The sequence below is a fragment of the Helicoverpa zea genome, chromosome 12 (genome assembly GCF_022581195.2).
Source record: "Helicoverpa zea isolate HzStark_Cry1AcR chromosome 12, ilHelZeax1.1, whole genome shotgun sequence".
NCBI classification, from domain to species: domain Eukaryota; kingdom Metazoa; phylum Arthropoda; class Insecta; order Lepidoptera; family Noctuidae; genus Helicoverpa; species Helicoverpa zea.
The window spans coordinates 12,242,861-12,261,874 of NC_061463.1; the positions used below are offsets into that span (position 1 = coordinate 12,242,861).

Sequence of the window (19,014 nt, forward strand, 5' to 3'; positions counted from 1 at the left end):
GTATAAGACGTGAATTCCTCGTCTTTCAGGCGGTTTCATGTTTTACATACTTCAGGGTTTAAATCATAGATGGCGTTGTGAGTCCTACCGAACGTTGTGGCAGTTGAAATAATATCACCAAGAAAAAAAAGGATGAAATAATACACGTTATTGACAGTTTAATATTACATAGAACATCTTTTAATTATTATTTATATCATTTAAACATCTTTATTTGACAGAGAACCTCATATTAAAACATCATTATGGCAGGGAACTCATTATAATCTCTCAATAAAAATTCAACAATAAAGCTTTTAAAAACTTGAGCGTAGATTCGAACAGGTACCTAAATGCGAAAGGGGTACCTACAGTCACTAACAACTTTAAATACTAGAAGCGTTTCACGTTTCCCACAAAACGTCTAATGATCGTTTGTACACTACACTATGTCTGCGCGCGCGGGCGCCGCGGGCCGATGCACGGGCGTGGGCGCGTCGGGCGCGTACGAGGGGTTGGCGTCCCCGCGCTCTGCCTCCACGTAGCCCGCGTTTTCGATGATGCGGCAGCGCGACGTGTCCGACTCGTGCTCGATATACAGCAACCGAGCCGGCCGCCCGCCCAGGCTCGACAGCCCGCTGGGGGCGCTCGACCGCGTTATGGAACCCTCTCGAAGGGCCACCGAACCGCGCTTTCTCTCCGGAGCCGGGGAGCCTCGGTACTCCGAGGTGTCTGGCCTCTTGCATCGCAGTAGCTTAGCGAATGCGGCACGGAAGCCAGCGTTCTTCCACGCGTAGATGAGGGGGTTGATGCCCGAGTTGGACATGGCCAGGGAGGAGGTCAACCGGTAGGCGATGTGATTGTGCAGCGGCATGATCGGCAGCGTCTGGGCACACGCCACCACCACGAACGGCATCCAGCATATTGAGAATGATCCCAGTACTAGGAGTACCACCTGTTAATAAAGAAACTTATGTTAATTTTTTGCGGCTTAGGAAACATTGTGTAGTTTCGATTACTCAAATATTTATCACGTATCTTCAGTTTAATCTTTTTTTGTTACATTTTGAGTGTAACAACAGAGCCTACTTCATCGGCATTTTTACTTCGTCCTGAATCATTGCTCTTTTTGGTTATTGTAAGTAATATTATCACCTGTATGCTCTTCCAATCGTTGGCTCCCGTGGGACAGCAGGTGTTGGCCCGCATGCGGCGTGCGTGGCAGGTGGCCTCACGCCATATCCGCCAGTACAGGATGAACATCACCATCCAGATGAGAGAGAACATCGGCGCCAGGATGCTCGTCGTGTAGTTCTTGGGCACCACCTGGAACACCCATAAACAATTCGTTATCATCTCTTTTAACTCATAAAACTCATAAGCATTCATGCCTTGCATTTCATTGCGTAGAAGGAATACGTACTCGACCATGTCTATGATTCCACAAATTTATATTTTAAATCTTTGTTTAGATAGTAATCTCACGTTTCTTATATTTGACCGTGTACATTAAAATTATTTTTAAATGATTGGACTTGGCCAATAAAGTGCGTTGCACGTTCAAATATTTGAGTATGAAATATGTATGTGCGTGTATTTGGGAACGCTAAATTAACTGAGATACAAAGGTCGCATCCGGGTATTTTTTCCACGCACTATGAACATTAGTATAGAGTTCCAAGTGCTCCAAGTGCCGTTCAAAGGTTTATACCCGAACAATCCAGTTTTTAATGTGTTTAGTAATTACTTTATCTTGGAAGCTGTTATCGGCAAGGAGCAGTTTGTTTGTGCACCCTTTTAATGAATATGTTTACAAACATTGCCAATGGGTCATAAAAAATACTAATTTGTAGGGTCCGGTATAATTTTTATATCCCAGTATATTTTTTTTATTTCGCGCAGAATCTTAAATCCACCAATAATGTATGTATGTAGGAATACATTTTGGTGAATAATTAAATTAATAAGCTTATGTTTAATGCATAGTCTCCGGTGAATAAGTACGTATCGTAATACAATATTGTTCGTAGAAACTAAGTGTATTACTATTTATATTTTAGTGGGTTTGCTTGAGGAACGTGCCCCGAGCACACCACTTCGTTTCCACTATGAATTTCGGATAATGTTTTCTTATTATGAAATGTGTTGACAGAGTATTCATTCCCGGAGTATGGAGATATTTATATACTTTTCGGCAATATAACTGTTATCGTATTGTTGTGCGCTGTAGGATATATTTTTTAGATGTTTTTACTGTCATGAATTTGGTTATAAGATATCCACAAGATGTTTGAAGTTGCCGATAGCTATTTTGATGATCTGATTGACTATATTATGTATACGTCTACGTATGTGTGGTACGTACCATGTTCATTTCGCAAGCGACACCCTCGTGCCAGTCGTTCCAGAACATGGGTATGCAGCTGATGCAGACGGCGACCGACCACGTGGCGCTCATCAGCAGCCGCGTCACCAGCTTCGTCATGTACCGGCTGTAGTGCAGCGGGTGCACTATTGCTATGTACCTGCAATTCAGAATATACCAATGAATATAACGTTGCAATTCTACAACAAACAAAATAATTCAATTCTTTTATGGAAGTTTACATGGCGTGACAGAACCACGACATTGAAGTTTCTATTTATAGTGAAAAGATTTGTTTGAAATAAAACTGAAACAGAGGGCATTCCACTTACCTGTCTACAGCTATCGCTATGATGTTGTAAATGGACGCGAGACACGCTAGGATTATTAGAATGAACCGCATCAGGCACGACCATTTGATCGTGCCGAAGTCATCGTTCAGGTAGAAGACCAGGTGGTAGGGCAGCGTCAAGCCCACCATGAGGTCGGATATGGCCAGGTTGAGCACGAACTGGTTGGACACGAGCGACGACAGCCGGCGGCTCAGCGTCACCGCCAGGATGGTGAGCGTGTTGCCGCTCACTATGAGCAGCATCAGCGAGCCGTCCACGATGCTCCATGCCCAGTAATTGTAGAGGTTCGCACTCTCCCCCTCCTCGGTCGCGTTCCACCCCCAGTCGCTCTCATTCCCCAATACAACGTCCATACCATCGCTGGCCGCGGTCGCCAGCGCCCCCCACTCCGAGTAGTCCGACGTCGTGTCTCACTCACGCGCACATTCTCTTAGCTGTTACCCTCACACGTCACTCGCGGTCGCGACACACTAGATATATGCACAGAGGTCTTTTCCCGTTTGCACTTGTGGCACATTTTATTTGCACTACGCTGAAGATTGTGGACACCTGGAACAAAATGTGCATATTAGTTTAGTTAGTATTTAGAGCATGTGCAGGGGCGAGTGGGCGGGGTGCACGTGGGTCCTTGTAAATGCATAGCGGCGTGCAAAATAATGCGCCGGCGGTGGCGCTCAGTATGCAGGGGCGCGTCGCCACACAAATTACTCGCTAGGAGCGGCTCCACTTCGCACGCCTCTCTAAATCACATTATGAAGTTTTTCAAGGGATCGCCTGCGAGAGCGTCGGAAGTTGGCGCTCCCGGTGCCGCCGTTGAATTATTTATGTAGCACAGTATGAGACGAGCTTTGTCTGTCGGTGCCCTAATCGATTGCCGGCTCGCAATAAATGAATTATTTCCAGGCGTCGAAGGCCACGTGGGTCATAAACTCGCGCCTGTTTTGTAACAATTATAATCGGTAATGTTTGAAGGTAGGGTCCTTCGGAGCCAAGTTACTTATTCACGTGCAACTTTGTAAGTTGCTAACTCGATAAATGATTCTGAACAGCGAGTGTGACTGATCGTCACACTCAGGTTTTATTGCTTGCAAGAGTTCGGAGTACGAAGACGGCAAGTGTGCAGAAAATGCTTCAATTAAAACAATTACACACACACATTATAGAAGGCAGGACACTATTACTGGATTGGACTAGTTTTTTTAAGTCTTTTTAAAACTTTATGCCGTAGTCGCGTAATTTTTTAATGAAATATTTAACTTGGCTGGTACTGACAATGTCAATTACATTCGCCTCATCTGAACCGACCGGCGACACAGCCATCTGAATTACAAATGGGCGCGGATCAAAACAGACTCCATTAATTTTAATTTATCAACACCATTTTGCTGATCTTTTTAGTGCTAATATACTTTTGTACAGAGAAATCTGTTGATATTGTACAAGTAAAGAAGCTCGAATAAGGTAACCTTTAAAAATATTTTACAAAGAACTATAAAAGTCTGAATTATACATTTTAATGGGCGCCTGTATTAAAAAGTAATAAAATTATAGCGGTCCCATTTATTTCGTTTCGTTTAAGTGCATTTGGTGCCGGCGTCCATTTGATGACAATTTATGTTCGTACAAATAACGAAGTAGCTACGCGGTAGTATTCGTAAATTTCCTCCGACGCGGAAACGGCTTTAGAATTTTTGCACGGAATCGATCCTTACGCAGATTCGGGTTCGACAGCCTTATTACGACAATTCATTGACATTTATTAATAAAACGATCAATTTGGAATCCAGATTGGAAATCGAATCGCGGTTCGATGTCATTGATGAACGCTTTAATGAAATAAGAGAGCAGCGAATCAAAATCAGATTGTGATGTGACAGAACGGTTGCTGGCTACGTAATTGCTCAGTAAACCCAAACAATGTTTTGATGAATGAGATGTCAAACGCGGTTTTACAATTTGGTTGCAATCCTTTGTGTGGCCACGATGACTGACACCAGATAGCAATTTGCGACGCGATCATTTCGATACACAGATTGAATGGATGGATTTATTCACGTGTGATTTTGGCGCGCATCGCACGCGTCCGACACGCGCTAACTGTACTATACGTATTGGATTAGTTTGTGGCGTTACATTATTTATGGATATCTCCGAGAATACGTTAATGCTTTCAGCTCTAGTGTTTTGATTGAATCGGTGCTCTCGTTTTACTATTATTCATCAGAATAATTATATCTCAATCTATTGCACAAGGCGGTAAATCTATTTATGGAAACGAATAGCAGGGCAATGAATTCCTCCTTCTAGTCGTTGTTTCTAGAAATCTTGGAATGTAAAAATCGAATCAAAGATTGAATCAAACAAGGCTTACTTGCGTAACTAAAACAATTTCTATTTAGGTACGAGGGCAGCAAAATATTTCTGATTACTAACAACATAGATATTTGTAAGTATTACAACATAGCGACCAGTGAAGACACATCTAGAATAGACCATAGATAGAACATGATGGGGGCCGGCATACGAATGCTTGATGGAGATAGTATTCCGGTCACAGACAGACAGGGCTACTAGAATGCCCTTTGCCAATGCCTAGAACATTAGCATGCGCTGCGGTCGCCGTGACTAATGTCGTTTGTGTGGCTCATGGACCCGATGTGGGCTTCGATTATGATCCGATCTGATCGGATCCCACGCCTAATGGACCCACTTTACAGCTGGGTAGCGAGCTTAAGTAGATTTAGTTGGTAAACAGCGCCGAGTGTAGCTGCTGCTCCCTTTATACATATACATAAGAGCATATAAGGGCACTAAGAACACTCAACTTATTTGCGAACGTATGAAGATTTTCCTCAATGATAGTTTATTGGAAATTACGCGTGAATTTATACCACACTATTTAATTGCCGTCTTTGATGTTCACTTCAAGGCAATAATTAACGATCACATAAAATATCGTGTGATAAATAATAAAGCCATCCTAATTTCCATGACTATCGTATGCGCAGGTAACCGACTACGAAAATTAATATAGCGTGACATGTTTAACGAGCTGACGCGTTGATTGAGTTGTTTTACAGGCGCGTTTGTGAATATTTAGCCATTTGGCGCCAACCGCCATATTGCTCACACGTTACAAGTCATTTCACTCGCGGGACTCCCACGTTATTTATTGCCTGACGCTCAAGTTTTACCTTGTGCTCTGTTTCGGGGAGGGAAATTAAATTGAGATAATTTGTTACTGTCCTACGACAATATATCACATCGTCCGATATTATTGAAGCGAGGTACGTGTTTACACTATCACAACAAACAAATAAACACGCGAGGTCTCCGATGTAATTCATTATCATTAAACTTTCAAACGGTACAGTCACCTTAAATCGATTAACGCACTCTCACCGTAAGTAATTGAATGCCGTAAAGTTGTTCAGGGACACAGAAAAAGTTAATCGAGAAAATAGCAGAGACTGCTAGTGTAGTGGCTGGAATCGATTTGTAAATTTTTGTGTTTATATCTACGATCGTCCTTTACGTAACGTGGCGTGGGAGCGTCGCGTGCGACCTCTGCACTTCGATTTACTAAACATTACATATTTTAATTGCTCAATTTTTCGTTACATTTCGATTTTAATTAATGTGTATTTTTGTTCGGAATGAGGACTTACATTAGCGTACTTCAATGCCACTATCGTACGGGTAATTATAGAACTATCGAACGAATGACCGTTATTAAAACCTTCTCTGAATAGTAGTTTCTTCAATTACAATGTATTGTGTGTTTAAGTAAATACCAGGGTAAGGTCTGCAATATAACATGCTTGTGACTGATCAATAAGTAGTGAGCTGTGAATGTTGTATTAACAAATGTCTATTAAATAATGCAACGTTTTAAACAAATAAAGCAACATCAAACACTTACCCGTCTCCTAAGGGCCTTGATATCGACACTCGGACAGTTGTACATACGCGCAATCTCCATCACTGTGTTCCAAATACACGATTTAAACGTAAACAACGCACATATAGAAACTACCACAAAACATTTATTATGTCGGGTAAACTCCGATTCGATTCGGTAAAGGTCAAAAATGAAGACAAATGGTCCGGCTATTACTGGTCACAATTCAATCAAGATAGCAATATTGTTTCTATTACAGGGGTACTATGTGGCCGACTGGGGGAGCCAATAACTTTGGAAATAAACATTCAGAGGTTGCAAACTATCTGTTTAGAAATTGTGATCTTTGAATTACTACCGCGGCTTATCGAGTGACGTGGTCAGGGGGCAAGAGATAACTGTGATGTTTGTGACTCATTGATTAGCTGTACTAGAACAAAACAACGCGTATAAAAGAATTTCTTCTACTGTATGGAGGAACGGATATAAAATATAACATCTACCAATATTGAGCCAGACAGGCACAAATATTTTTTACAATTGGGTTGTGTAACACAACATAATGCGAAGACTAAGAAAGTGCGAAGTTTCGTGCGGACGTTCGTTGTTCGCGTTCCGAAGAGCGCGGAAAGGAAAATGCCCCTATTATTGGAAAATCTCAGTTGTCAAATAACTTTGATTTATACTCGTACTTGGCAGTTCCAGCTTCATTTGAAGGCCTGAAAACTTTATCACGTAACCTTTTAAATTACATGAAATGGCTAGTAGAAGAATGTTTGAACGAGCAAAAAAATTGGAAATGAAATAATACAATACTGCTTTCGCAGTATAAGGTTTATTCATAAACTTATTTGAACGAAATAAGTGAATGGCGGAATAAAATAAACTTAAAATCAAAACAGTGGCAGAGCTACTGGTCTCGATAAAAATATGGGTCGTTGTCCCCTGAACGTGAGGAGCTGTAACTGCAGCTCTCAAGTGGAAGACATCAGCGCGAGAGGAAACTGGCGATGCAGCCAACCTGAACATTACTGATAGCAGTCACGAGTGCTCATATCTCGCACGTGAACATCGCGACAAACAGAGAAAGTTGCCTAACACGTGCGCGGTACATTGTCTATTTGACCAAAGCCGGATGTAAAGCCGAGGTCGACTTCACATAATCTCCGCTTCGTTAAAAACAGAATAAACGCTAAAATTACGACATTATTGACTCCGCGAACGCTCGTATTGCGAAAACTCCTAAATAGGCACCTAACACTTGCACAATGCGTGCAAATATAAAAAAAATCTGCGTATTAGTGACGTCATTATGTCCATAAAACAATTTTGGCAGTGGATGTAGTTACAAAACATGGGTGCTAAGATCCGTGCCCAAAAGTTATATCTCCTTGCTAAATTAACTTGACATCATCACCGAAACAAACAATATTGCAAATTGAATATTTTGTACGGGTTGAACTTGATATTTGGCGTTACGTCTGACATCCGACCGAATCAGTTTCTGTGATTACATTTCTACTGGCTGAGTACCAAAACTCTTTGTAGTATTTTCCCCATCAGTGAACACAAAAGTCTTATTAATTAAGAACTTTTTTCTGTAACTTAATTAAAACGTCCTTTGATTGAAGCTAGTTCGGGGCTTTTGGAATTTGAATAGGAAAAATATCCGACTTGATTGAATTTTTTATTTAGTTAATTTCGCATGAAAAGCCACTCTTGCAATACATATTTTCAAAGAGTTAGATTTTAACGATGTCGTTATCTAGATGATAACTCTGCTTGATTACAGTGCTTCCCATGTATTTGATGGACGGTGTGCGCGGGACACATGTGTCCATCGTTACGTCCAACATGGGCTAGGGTGAACGAAAGGTCGTCGCCCGGTGCATAAACCTTCGCCCTTTCACAACCCTGTTCCACCAATGCTAATAGATGACATATCAAGATATTATATCGTGCTATCTAAATTGTTAACCAAAAAGTATTTTTTTATTGTGTTGAGGTTTGTTATTATAGGCTTTGGAGCTTCGGCTAAACGTTGTAGACTTTTAGAATTTAATATAGAGCAAGTTAAAAGGCGCGGATATTTTTATTGCTGTAGAATCAAATTATATTCTAAAATTGGAACAAAGGGAAATACCTTTTTAAATAAAAGAAGCTTCTAAACGTTTTAAGTACAAAAGGAGCAAAAACAAACGGCAATCGAATTAACAAGTCATTTTACAGACTGGAAACTATCCTGGAGGTATTCCGAGGGTCCAGCAGGTTATCGTACTGATTACGACTAAGTTTAAAGTGTAGTTCGTGTCTGTCCTCAACACGTCGCGATACTCGACACACTCAATATCTTTGCCTCACGACAGAGTACACTGGAGAGGCGGTGCGAGTGTTTCGCTCGACATCTCTGATTGTTCTTTGCCTTCACAACTTTGTTTGTAGTTTACTGCAGAAATTCTATTAAAGTTTATTAATAAGCCTTGATAGTTTTTTTTTGTCTAACGAATGATATCACGTTTTCGTGCCATGTGTCTAGCTACCGTCTCCTGTTGCCCAGATTAACCTTATAGCCGCGCAAAGATAAATCAATTTACAAACACCGTTGAACAGACTAAGCTTTAATAGACTCAAGACGTGTAACATCGGCGGTAGTATGGTCTGTTGCAATTAGCCGGGTGATCTCAGCACCGTGTGACAGACACGCGCGATCTCACACGATATTTGGAAGGCTAAGCGGCGCTTTTCATTAACATCCTTAATTGATTAGATGAGAGCCGCTAATTCCCGACGATTTGCTTACTTTAAACACTTAACCACAATCAATTTGTCGCCTGTTTGGTTCACTAGTTTTGAACGCGGAAAAATTTTGAGAGTTCAATACCATTTTTGGACTTCATTGAGGCAACAATTGAAGGCGAACCGCGGTATTTTTTGGCAAATTTTATTACATTTATTTATAGTTGGAGTTGTTTTTGACGCTAAACATATCCCACACTTTCTCAAATTCAAGTCTCGACAAAACATAAAGGAATAACTTCTTTAGATGGTAACGCGCCAAACAAATCCTTCTGGTGCTAATATAATACCGAGTTTTATTTTCAGTGTTCTATATAAAGCAATTTAGAAGTGATATATTGACACGAGTCTCTTGAGAGCTTATAGGAAATTGCGTGAACACCCCCGAGACAGCAACAAGATTCTTTATTTGTGCAGACATAGTCCGCTTCGTTAATGCCGAAACGAATTGACAAAACATCAAAGCGGAGTCCGGTTGTGCTCGTTTGATGCGCACCTCTGTTTCTCACTAACATGACAGTACGCTGAAATGTCATTGATACAATCAGGACAAAATTCTGCGTACACCAGATAAGTTTTTGAACTACCGGTAATTTGTTTATCTCAATTTTATTGAGCCATCTCATAGATGAAAGCGTGTTTCCAAACATGTAAGACATTCAATGTAAATAGTACCCAATTAGAGTTGCAGACAGTAACGATTGTAATTCTTTCAGTCGTGTCCACTTTTTTCTCATTACCAATGTCCTAAAAGATTTTATGTTGTTGTTTGACAATAATAGTGGTCCCAGTCGGGAGACTACCCTTTCAGATCCACCCCATCTTTATTATAGTGATAAAACTTACATTGTGTGCTAAGGGTGCGCCGGTCAGTGTGTACATTACCCTGAAAGCGAATAACATTGTGATGGACAGCGCTTCAAGAAAGCTTTTTATTGTATTATCTGTAATAATGGAAGGCTTAATTTTTTCTTTAGTTTAGCCAGCCGTTAAATTTTGATGTAGTTCGACTGAAGGTTTCACGACTGACCCACAGTTATGTTGTATCTATGTGTATGAAGTGTGTGAGGCTCTGTGCCTTGTGTTCAGACCTTCGCATTTATCGAACCCTTTTTTTATTGACGTCTGGCACACGCGTCATATGCCACTGATGGATTTAAAAGCTTTGCCTTTCTTCGACAAGAAAAAGTTCCTTATCAGAGACTATCTAGACTTCGTTTTATTTATATATGAAGAAGTTTATTTAGTGAATTCCTCTAAATAAGTAAACAAGGTGGCCTGTAGCTCAAAGGTGGTGCGATATTTTATTCATAAGTTTCATTGTTTCTTGAGTGAAGTTCGCTTTGTTGAGAGTTGTTGAGTAGCTGCGCTCGGATACGCCGACCAACACAACCTACGTGCTACAGACTACACTTAAATATTTTACTGTCTTCTTCTAGCAAATAACATGTTCCCATTGTATCCTTGAACTCAACAGACTTCCTTGACTTTGTGTTTACAATTTTATTTTTTCATGGATTTCGTGCACAAAGCTTCCGGTTTAATTTTCATAATTAATAGTGACCGACCAATTTCTAGAAAAGTATTGTTAGCGTGTAACGCTCATTAAGTATTAAATGTAATATTGTGAAACATATTATTATGTATAATATAAATAAAATTCGTTTCTGGTACCTACACGGTTATAAAGCCAGTCTAATGAATTTCTAAACCCACAAAATGTATCGATAATACCTGAAGTTTTGATAATTCCTAAGACACAAACCTACATGTCGATGTAGTGTTGAAGCGCATCAGTAACATAAAACTGAAGGGCTCTATTCAAGATGCTCCTTCGTCCACACCCAGAGGTTTAACATTCTTTACTCAAAAGGTACGAACATAAAATAAGGCATTTAAGGGTATTCGGTTTGTCATTGTCGGCACAATCTTAGTCAGCACAAAAGATCACTTGGAGTTTATGTCGCGATGTGGTCGTATTGTGAAGTAGGCGTCAGTATCAGATCCACTCTTACATTTCAACTTTACTGTTTGTCCGACTTTACTGTCCATCAACCGGGTCTTATCTTATTTCAATAAAATATCACTGTAAACTTATAATTGAATAATAAAAGCACTTGAAACAAGCAAATATTGATGTTTATCAAGAGGCGGTATCGTGCGTAACGACATTATCCGCGTCGGTCCCCAAATTACCCGAAATGACTGGCTGCGTTTAATTGCTGTGGTATTAACTTTTTATTTTATCAGGATACAACAACAATTTCACCTTTTCGTAATTGTGTATGTACCGCTCATACTTATCACCAATGGGCAGTGCTCCAAAGAGTTCCACGGGTGTAATATAAGATTTTTTTCTAACAAAATCTTATCGAACTAACATTACTTATAACATCGCGATGTTCGAAGACACTTGAAAAGCTTTTTATTAATTTTGTAGGTCAAGTTCCAAGCGATATGAATTTGCCTGTCCGATAATATGTCTGTCTAGCCGAGATCGAAATTAGTGATGAAGCTTTACAAAATTAACTTTTCACTATCCCGAGCATTTATCTTTGAGCGGATTTTTAAGTGGAATTTTATGTTCTTGCGCTAGATAAATTGAAGGTTATCTTGTAATCATTAATCTGCTCTTTTTCTTCATAATTTTTCCCGCTATGTAACTATCTCCTACAAACTGCTCTAGCCACTTTCCCCGCTCGTAAAGTGTACAGCACATTGTGCATGCGCTACTTGAAACGTGTTATCATTATCTGTCGTTATTAATCTACATTATCAGCACATTATCTATTCAATAGTACTTCCTTAGCTATGTTTTATCGTAAATTATAGCGAGTGTGCGTGTAGCCGTGTATATGCTGGTACTCATAAAGTTTGCTTCAGATAAGCTTGTACCAGGGCGGCGACACTTGATGCCGCTAATGGTAGGAGTTCAGAGCCGTGAAAATAATCTTATTATTATAAGCTTGTTTAAAACCACTTCCTAGATTTTTCAACCGGAACGTTTAAGCCGCATGGTTTATCTAACTTTTTACAAGTGCTTTATGAATCGTGCTAAAAGGGTAGTATTCACTTACAAAGAACTCGGTCAAACCTGTATAGGAAAACGATTCGATCCCGAAACGTGGTCAGAATGTTCAATTGAATTGTCAATTCTGTATCGATATAGTTGATTTTTCTCCATCCATCGGAAGAGTCGGCACAGAATTCAATCATAGAATGTTCGTAAGCGTTCAATCCAGAAGCGTTAGTGTTCACTGTTGACCTACTCGATAATGGGTTTTCGACCCACCCGCAGATATTGCCTATTTCTCATCAAATTGCCACTGAACGCATATTCCACCTAGATCGGGTGCGGTGGTTTTCCTATATTGCCATAAATTGCAGTTATTTAAAGATCTCTATGTATAGCAACATATACTTAGTAAGGCAACATTGTATTTTTCCGCAATAATTTATAATAACAGACTAATTGATTCCCAATAATTGTTAGGTAGGATAAAAATAGCTCATACATATACTTAATGTTGTTTTTCCATCCATATCATATCTATTGATAAGATATTATTAAATAATGCTAAAGTTCGGCCATTCAGAGAATGCGTTCCTGACACGTCGCGATTGAACTGACGACGTAACTTTGCAATGGCGTTGCAGTTACGATAAAAATATTTTTGCTGGTTGTTTACCGTTTTAACAATTGAGGAGCATTAAAACAACATTATTATATCAATAATCAATGAATGTTATAATTCAGTCAGTTCAATCGCGACGTGTCAGGAACGCATTCTCTGAATGGCCGAACTATAATATATGAAAGCTATCCAGCATAAGTGTATAGTTGTCATTCGTATCACGCAAATCAAAATCAAGAGGAATGTTGTTTCATGACTGATCTCAGGGGAGCCAACCCTTCTCACGCTTTATTTGACTTCATAACTCCGTGAAATCATAATGTATAGACTCAAAAATGTTGACTATCTAGCCACCAATCACCACAACTTAAATGGTCTCTCTAAAGATTTATGTGTGTCTTAGAAATAAAATGGCTTATTGCTTTAGGGCGTCTACTGCCCAAAATATACTGCGAAACTTTGCACGGGGCACAAATTGGTACTGATCAATGTTTATGGCCCCTGAAAACTCCTTCGCTTATATTTTTACCCAATAAAATGACGAGGTGTGCGGCAGTAACGTTACATGTTTACGATACTGTACGTATGTACTGCGACGCGGTCAACACTCGCCGGGCCACCTACCTAAATTGTAAGTGAAATTACACGAGTTCACAGAAAGCTCTCCCCAGGGCAATATAGATATAGGCCATCCTGTGTAATGGAATAGATAATTCCAAGCTTCTTATCGACCGCCGAGCCTCAGTTAACGCTGGCCGGATTGTTTGCCTGTGAACTTTCCTTCTTTTAATTCTTCAGTGTAAAGTAATGTATCCGTAGGAAGATATAGAATTTACCTGCCTACTGCTCCCCGAGGCGAAAAGCTTTAACTTTATTACTGCCCATTTAATATTTATTTAATTCCATTATCCTGTAATAGCCTACATAAAGGATAATTTTATTTAGCGTTTAAAACGCAACGTTGGCATCAGACAGGGAGGTCGTAAACGAACGCAGCTGATAATAACACTCAAATCTACCGAGATTTACCGGTTAATGGCATCATCAAACGTAACCCTTTCAAAGCGCCTGGGTTACGAACACTGGAAGCCTGAGTTATCACTTTCACTATCCGCGAATGTTAATTCGATTGCTTATCTGAAACTTGTACAAACACTGGTGAGAGGGTTAAATTCAATGAGCACTATCTTTGAATCTTTGCTTTCCTCAAAGCGAGATCTCGGATAATCCCAGACTTGAGTTCATCTTCAAACGAAGGTAAAGTTTGGCTGTCGTGGCAGATTCATCGTGGCGTCGTTCATCTCAATTGTTCCAGTAATTCAACAGATATATTTGGCAGGCGGAGCATCAATAGGCCGTTACAATCCATTGCAATGTTCATTGATAATGCTGCACAGATACTCGATCAAGGGCGCAATGGGATTGCATTAGCGCCATGAGCTCGCGTGCAGCGAATGTCTGGCTCAGCACGTCACAGTGCACCAGCCTCGCGGTGCAACAATAACACCAAGTAACAAGGTTGCATCGACCTATTTACCGAAATAAGTCTTCCGAAGCCTATTCACGCCAAACTCAATTCCTCACTGTTTGAAACAAACAATAGCTTTTAAATGAAAAGATTTGATTCAAGTGAACGCGTAGCAACGCCGCGCTCGACAATTTTCTCGTGACTATGCGGAAACAACTGTAAGATGTAGGACTGTGGGATAGATATTTCAATATTCCCTAAAATTGAATCTGAAAAAGAAAAGTTCCTTCCAAATCGGGCAGTTACATAAGTGGGGGCGGGGAGTCCGTCGAAAGCTTACGTAAGCTCGTCTGGAACTTTAACAGTGAAATATAAAAGAGTACTTTAATTGATATATTATTTTGTTGGCGAGCAGTACACACGCCGTGCACGGTTCCGATCGGTCCGGCGTACGATCTCGCATTTACATATGGGACGCGACCAAACCAGAAACAGCTTTTAAACGACGTACTAAATTCAAAATATTCGAAATTATCTTGGAAATGCATTTATTAACAGCAAACTCCGAGAATTTCACGTGTGTCCGCGAGCTGAGGATTATTTGAAAGAACGTGTCCGAACCGTATTTGTTTTCAATGATCATGCAAATATGCAATTGAAATCGCGGGGAAATGGAATGGACGCGGTTCGAACGCTCAGCAAATACTTATCTGGCAGCGGACCGTGGTCGCAAGGACTTGCCGGAGCCGGCCATCGTCTAGCGTCAATATTTACCTCCTCGACGATACTGCCATTGGCGCGAACAGACTACCAAAGTGGCCTGCTACGGAATGCTATGCAAACATCACGCTCCTGCATAAGACAACAACACTGGCACTCGAACTGTGTTTGTTCACTAGATGCAACTTTTTCGTGTAGGGGTCCTCTCCGGGGGTGCAGGGAGTGTTCGTGGTGACGTACGCTCGCGTCGGCGGTCGGCACGCAACTAACGGCCGCGGTCTCCGCGCCGGCTTCCAAACACGAAATTCGAGGTCTTTGAAGGCATTAGTGAACAAACACCAGTGGCAAAGGTCATGGTTTTTTGTGGTTAGTCTGCTACAAATATGTATTTGATGCGGATTAGTGGGTGATATACGCGGCTTTCCCAGTCCCACGTACTGTTTAATGATGATATAGGAACGCCCGCCACGCGGAGTTTTGTCCAAGTTAGTGGAATGGTTTTCGGTGGTTACGCCCATCATTCTTAAAGTTAATATTGTTATTACCGAAATGACAGAAGTTTTGCTAAAGTGTAACGTATGATTTTGATTGTAATTGTATTGTTGTTTCCCGCAGTTCTCAGGAAAAAAACTTTTCTGATAGTTCTGAGCGTTTTCGTTGCAATTGTTATCTGGGGTTTAGTATAATCGTCGGTTTTCCCGAGCGAATCTATGACTACATCAAAGTTTCAGCGCTTGCCGGTTCAATCTACTGTTGACTTATAAAAAAGAAACTAAAACCAAGCGCACCATTTTTATATTCCCACCGTTTGGAGCTTCATTGTTTACTGAAGTTCTCCGGCTGCAAAAAATACAGTAATGGTTTTGAAACTGCTTTAATTGCAGCCGCTATTGTAAGGCTTTCCTCGACTTGAGTTGTATTTATATTGCGCCACGAATTGTCACACCAGCGATCTACGTTAAAACTAAACAGTTTTTAATTGCTGCTTACAAATTAAAATAATAATAAATATTGCGTCAATTTCCTAATATCGTGTGTTGGAGCAGTGGTGTAGCAGTGTTATAGTATCCGTGCTGTTGCAGTTACATAAATATATTTTTCAAAAAAACCTGAAAACTTTAGTATTCAACTGTTGGAAAGCGATATAAAATTGCTGCATTCAGTGAGTACGGCTCACGGTTTATCTGAAACAAAATAGGCGGCTACGTTAGCCAATTTAGCGGTGTTTGCCAAGCTGACGAGCTTACACTTCATGGTACGTTTACCTCACCGCCTGTGTTACCTGTCTCGCACTCATTCTTACGTCCTGATACACATCTTTCTAAATTAAACATGAATTTGAAGGAACCCGTAAAAATATGTGTAAAATAAAGGACAATGCTCAAAAAAAACCCAAGCCCGGCGCAAAATAAAAGTAACTCAAATTATAGGTAATAATAAGTAATGAAATACTGCATAGGAGGCATCATCGAAATCAGTGGCTATATGTGTGAAATTGCTCTTCGAATTTTAGCATCTGCGCCACATTGCTACTCGAGATTTTAAAGGTAACATAACGTATTAGTAAAAGGAACAGTAAACAGATACAAAGGAAAATGGCATATCAGGATATTAATGCTCCTGTATTCATGGGAGGAGAACATTGGGCTGTTGCGCCCACGTCATGAGCGTTTTATATTACTTAGGGTGAGCTAGACATGAGGAACAGTTCGCACATCTCGCAACATTTTTGGATCATGTCGTGTTAGAAATAGAGTATCAGTGACTTTTAAGCGTAGTTATTAAAATGAAAAGTACATACATTCATATCGTGTTTTAGTTCTATCATCCTATTATCTTGTAAAAGTATGTAGAATAGTGGAGAAATTGCCATAAACATGTCATTATGTACAATCTTAAACCACAACTGTATCTGTTTGATGTTCCTTTTACTAATACATTATGTTACCTCTAAAATCTCGAGTAGCAATGTGGCGCAAATGTTAAAATTCGAATGGCAATTTCACACATATAGCCACTGATTTCGATGATGCCCCCCATGTAATATTTAATTACTTATTTATACCTATATTTTGAGTTACTTTTCTTTTGCGCCGGGCCTGGGTTTTTTTCTCATACTTCATGAGCATTGTCTTTGTTGAAGGTAATCAACGATCTTTGTATACGCTATCCACATGTGTTTTCAGCAACATTTTCAGCTAATAAAGCACGGGAAGTATCGAGCAGAATTCCTTTTTGCTCGTTGTTCCCGGAGAGTTTAATCCCGTGCGTCCGGCGGCACATAAATTGTCGCGAGGTGTCGTGCAGCGCAGATTACGCTAACTAACATTATCCTATTGTACAACGAATATATTTTGGACAATACACTTTGACTCCGCAGTAATAGGAGAGGGCATCCAATGCGAAAATGTTATTAGACTAGTTTTAACATTAGCAGCCTTACTTATAAAAAGCAACTAATCATCTTCTGAGCATTGTTTTAACTAATTACTACTTAAAGAGTTAAGTAGTGATTAGATTTTTTATACCTATAAACGTTGCTAAAGCATGTCTTAAGCAATGAGCAGATAATGAAATAAAAAACATACTAATTTCTCAGCACTACCTGAATGTTGGTAGCTTAAAAAATATTTGTCATCAAAACGTTGTGTAATGGCAACAATGGCATCCGTAAAATATAAAATTAAAAAGTTGAGCTGTAAACCGGAAATGAAAAATCAGCTGGTAAAGATCCAGCCATTTTGCTAATTAGCGGGTTAAACAAGGGTGTGAGGTTACTTAATTTGACAGCTCATTTAAGACATTGCTAAGCAAGTGATTTACTTAAGCCACGTTTATAAGTAAGATTTTTTCTTAAACACCCCTTAAGTATAAGTTATTATTTAATTCACGTTTATAAGTAAGACTGTAGGTGTTTTGACCATAAGTCAATATTTTCCGAATCAGTTGTGTATATTTACATACCTAGCAGTGATGGTTGACTAGCATATTGCAAATACGGGTTACAATGATGTTGTTACATAAGGGTAAAAAGATCCGCCATATTTTACCAATTGGCATGCAATATAATATTAATAAATCAAACATTATTGAACATAGGATTAAGAAGAAGAACAAGGAAAAATATAATTAGGAATAATAAAGTCTTTTTCATTTATGAAATCTAAAATATTATAATATACTTTACTCGCTAAAAACTTATGCAGTACATTTTTAAAAAGTGGCAATGGCAGTTTACACTGGTCAGACTATGTTACTGCCATAAGTAATGGTAACCACTGGTCATTTATGTAGATTACAAAGCTCATTTTAGGATAAACGACCTTTATTCAACTGTGGACAAATTACTACATAAGTATATATGGTTAACTCTATGAGAATTAATCACTACTCCATAACGGATCTCCATTTTTTTCCGCAACACTTATAGTGCTTTGTCCCTCAAATGCAAGATTTTTTGGTGTTTTAACAGAATTCCTCAGAGAACGGAGTAATGAAAGAATACTACACAAATGACACGCTTTGTGTTCGCTTTTGAAATATTTGACACTTTTATTTTAGGTCGCCATTGTGCACGCCTGAAAGTTTCGAGGCTTTACATTTCCCATTTAGAGCAATATCATTTATTTTGTAATCATAGCAATTTTTATCTGTTCAGGTAGCATTGTTACAAAAGTTTTGTGTTTTATGACATAAAATGTGGTAACAAGCAATAAGATTTAAATAGAATCGTCGAGGACTAAAACAATAGTTATTTTGGTACACAAGTGTGTCTTCAGATTGTTTATATTGATCAA

At 39.6% G+C, this 19,014-nt stretch overlaps 2 protein-coding genes across 3 annotated transcripts in view; one reads left to right on the top strand and one right to left on the bottom strand.

The window, feature by feature from the left end:
- LOC124634970 (serine/threonine-protein kinase SMG1) overlaps positions 1-19,014 on the top strand; it is a 144,550-nt gene that overhangs the window by 8,153 nt on the left and 117,383 nt on the right. The gene's annotated exons all lie outside the window — the stretch shown is intronic.
- Positions 151-15,488, bottom strand: LOC124634971 (5-hydroxytryptamine receptor 1A). Of its 2 annotated transcripts, none has more exons than XM_047170674.1 (5): positions 15,272-15,488; positions 2,677-3,246; positions 2,345-2,504; positions 1,135-1,305; positions 151-934 (listed from the first exon to the last, which is right to left on the bottom strand). In XM_047170674.1, exons 2-5 carry the CDS (start codon positions 3,048-3,050, stop codon positions 422-424), a joined length of 1,218 nt encoding a protein of 405 aa, XP_047026630.1. In that variant the 5' UTR covers positions 3,051-3,246; positions 15,272-15,488; the 3' UTR covers positions 151-421. The 2 variants fall into 2 exon arrangements, with proteins under 2 accessions (XP_047026630.1, XP_047026631.1); XM_047170675.1 differs by lacking the exon at positions 15,272-15,488 and adding an exon at positions 6,620-7,153.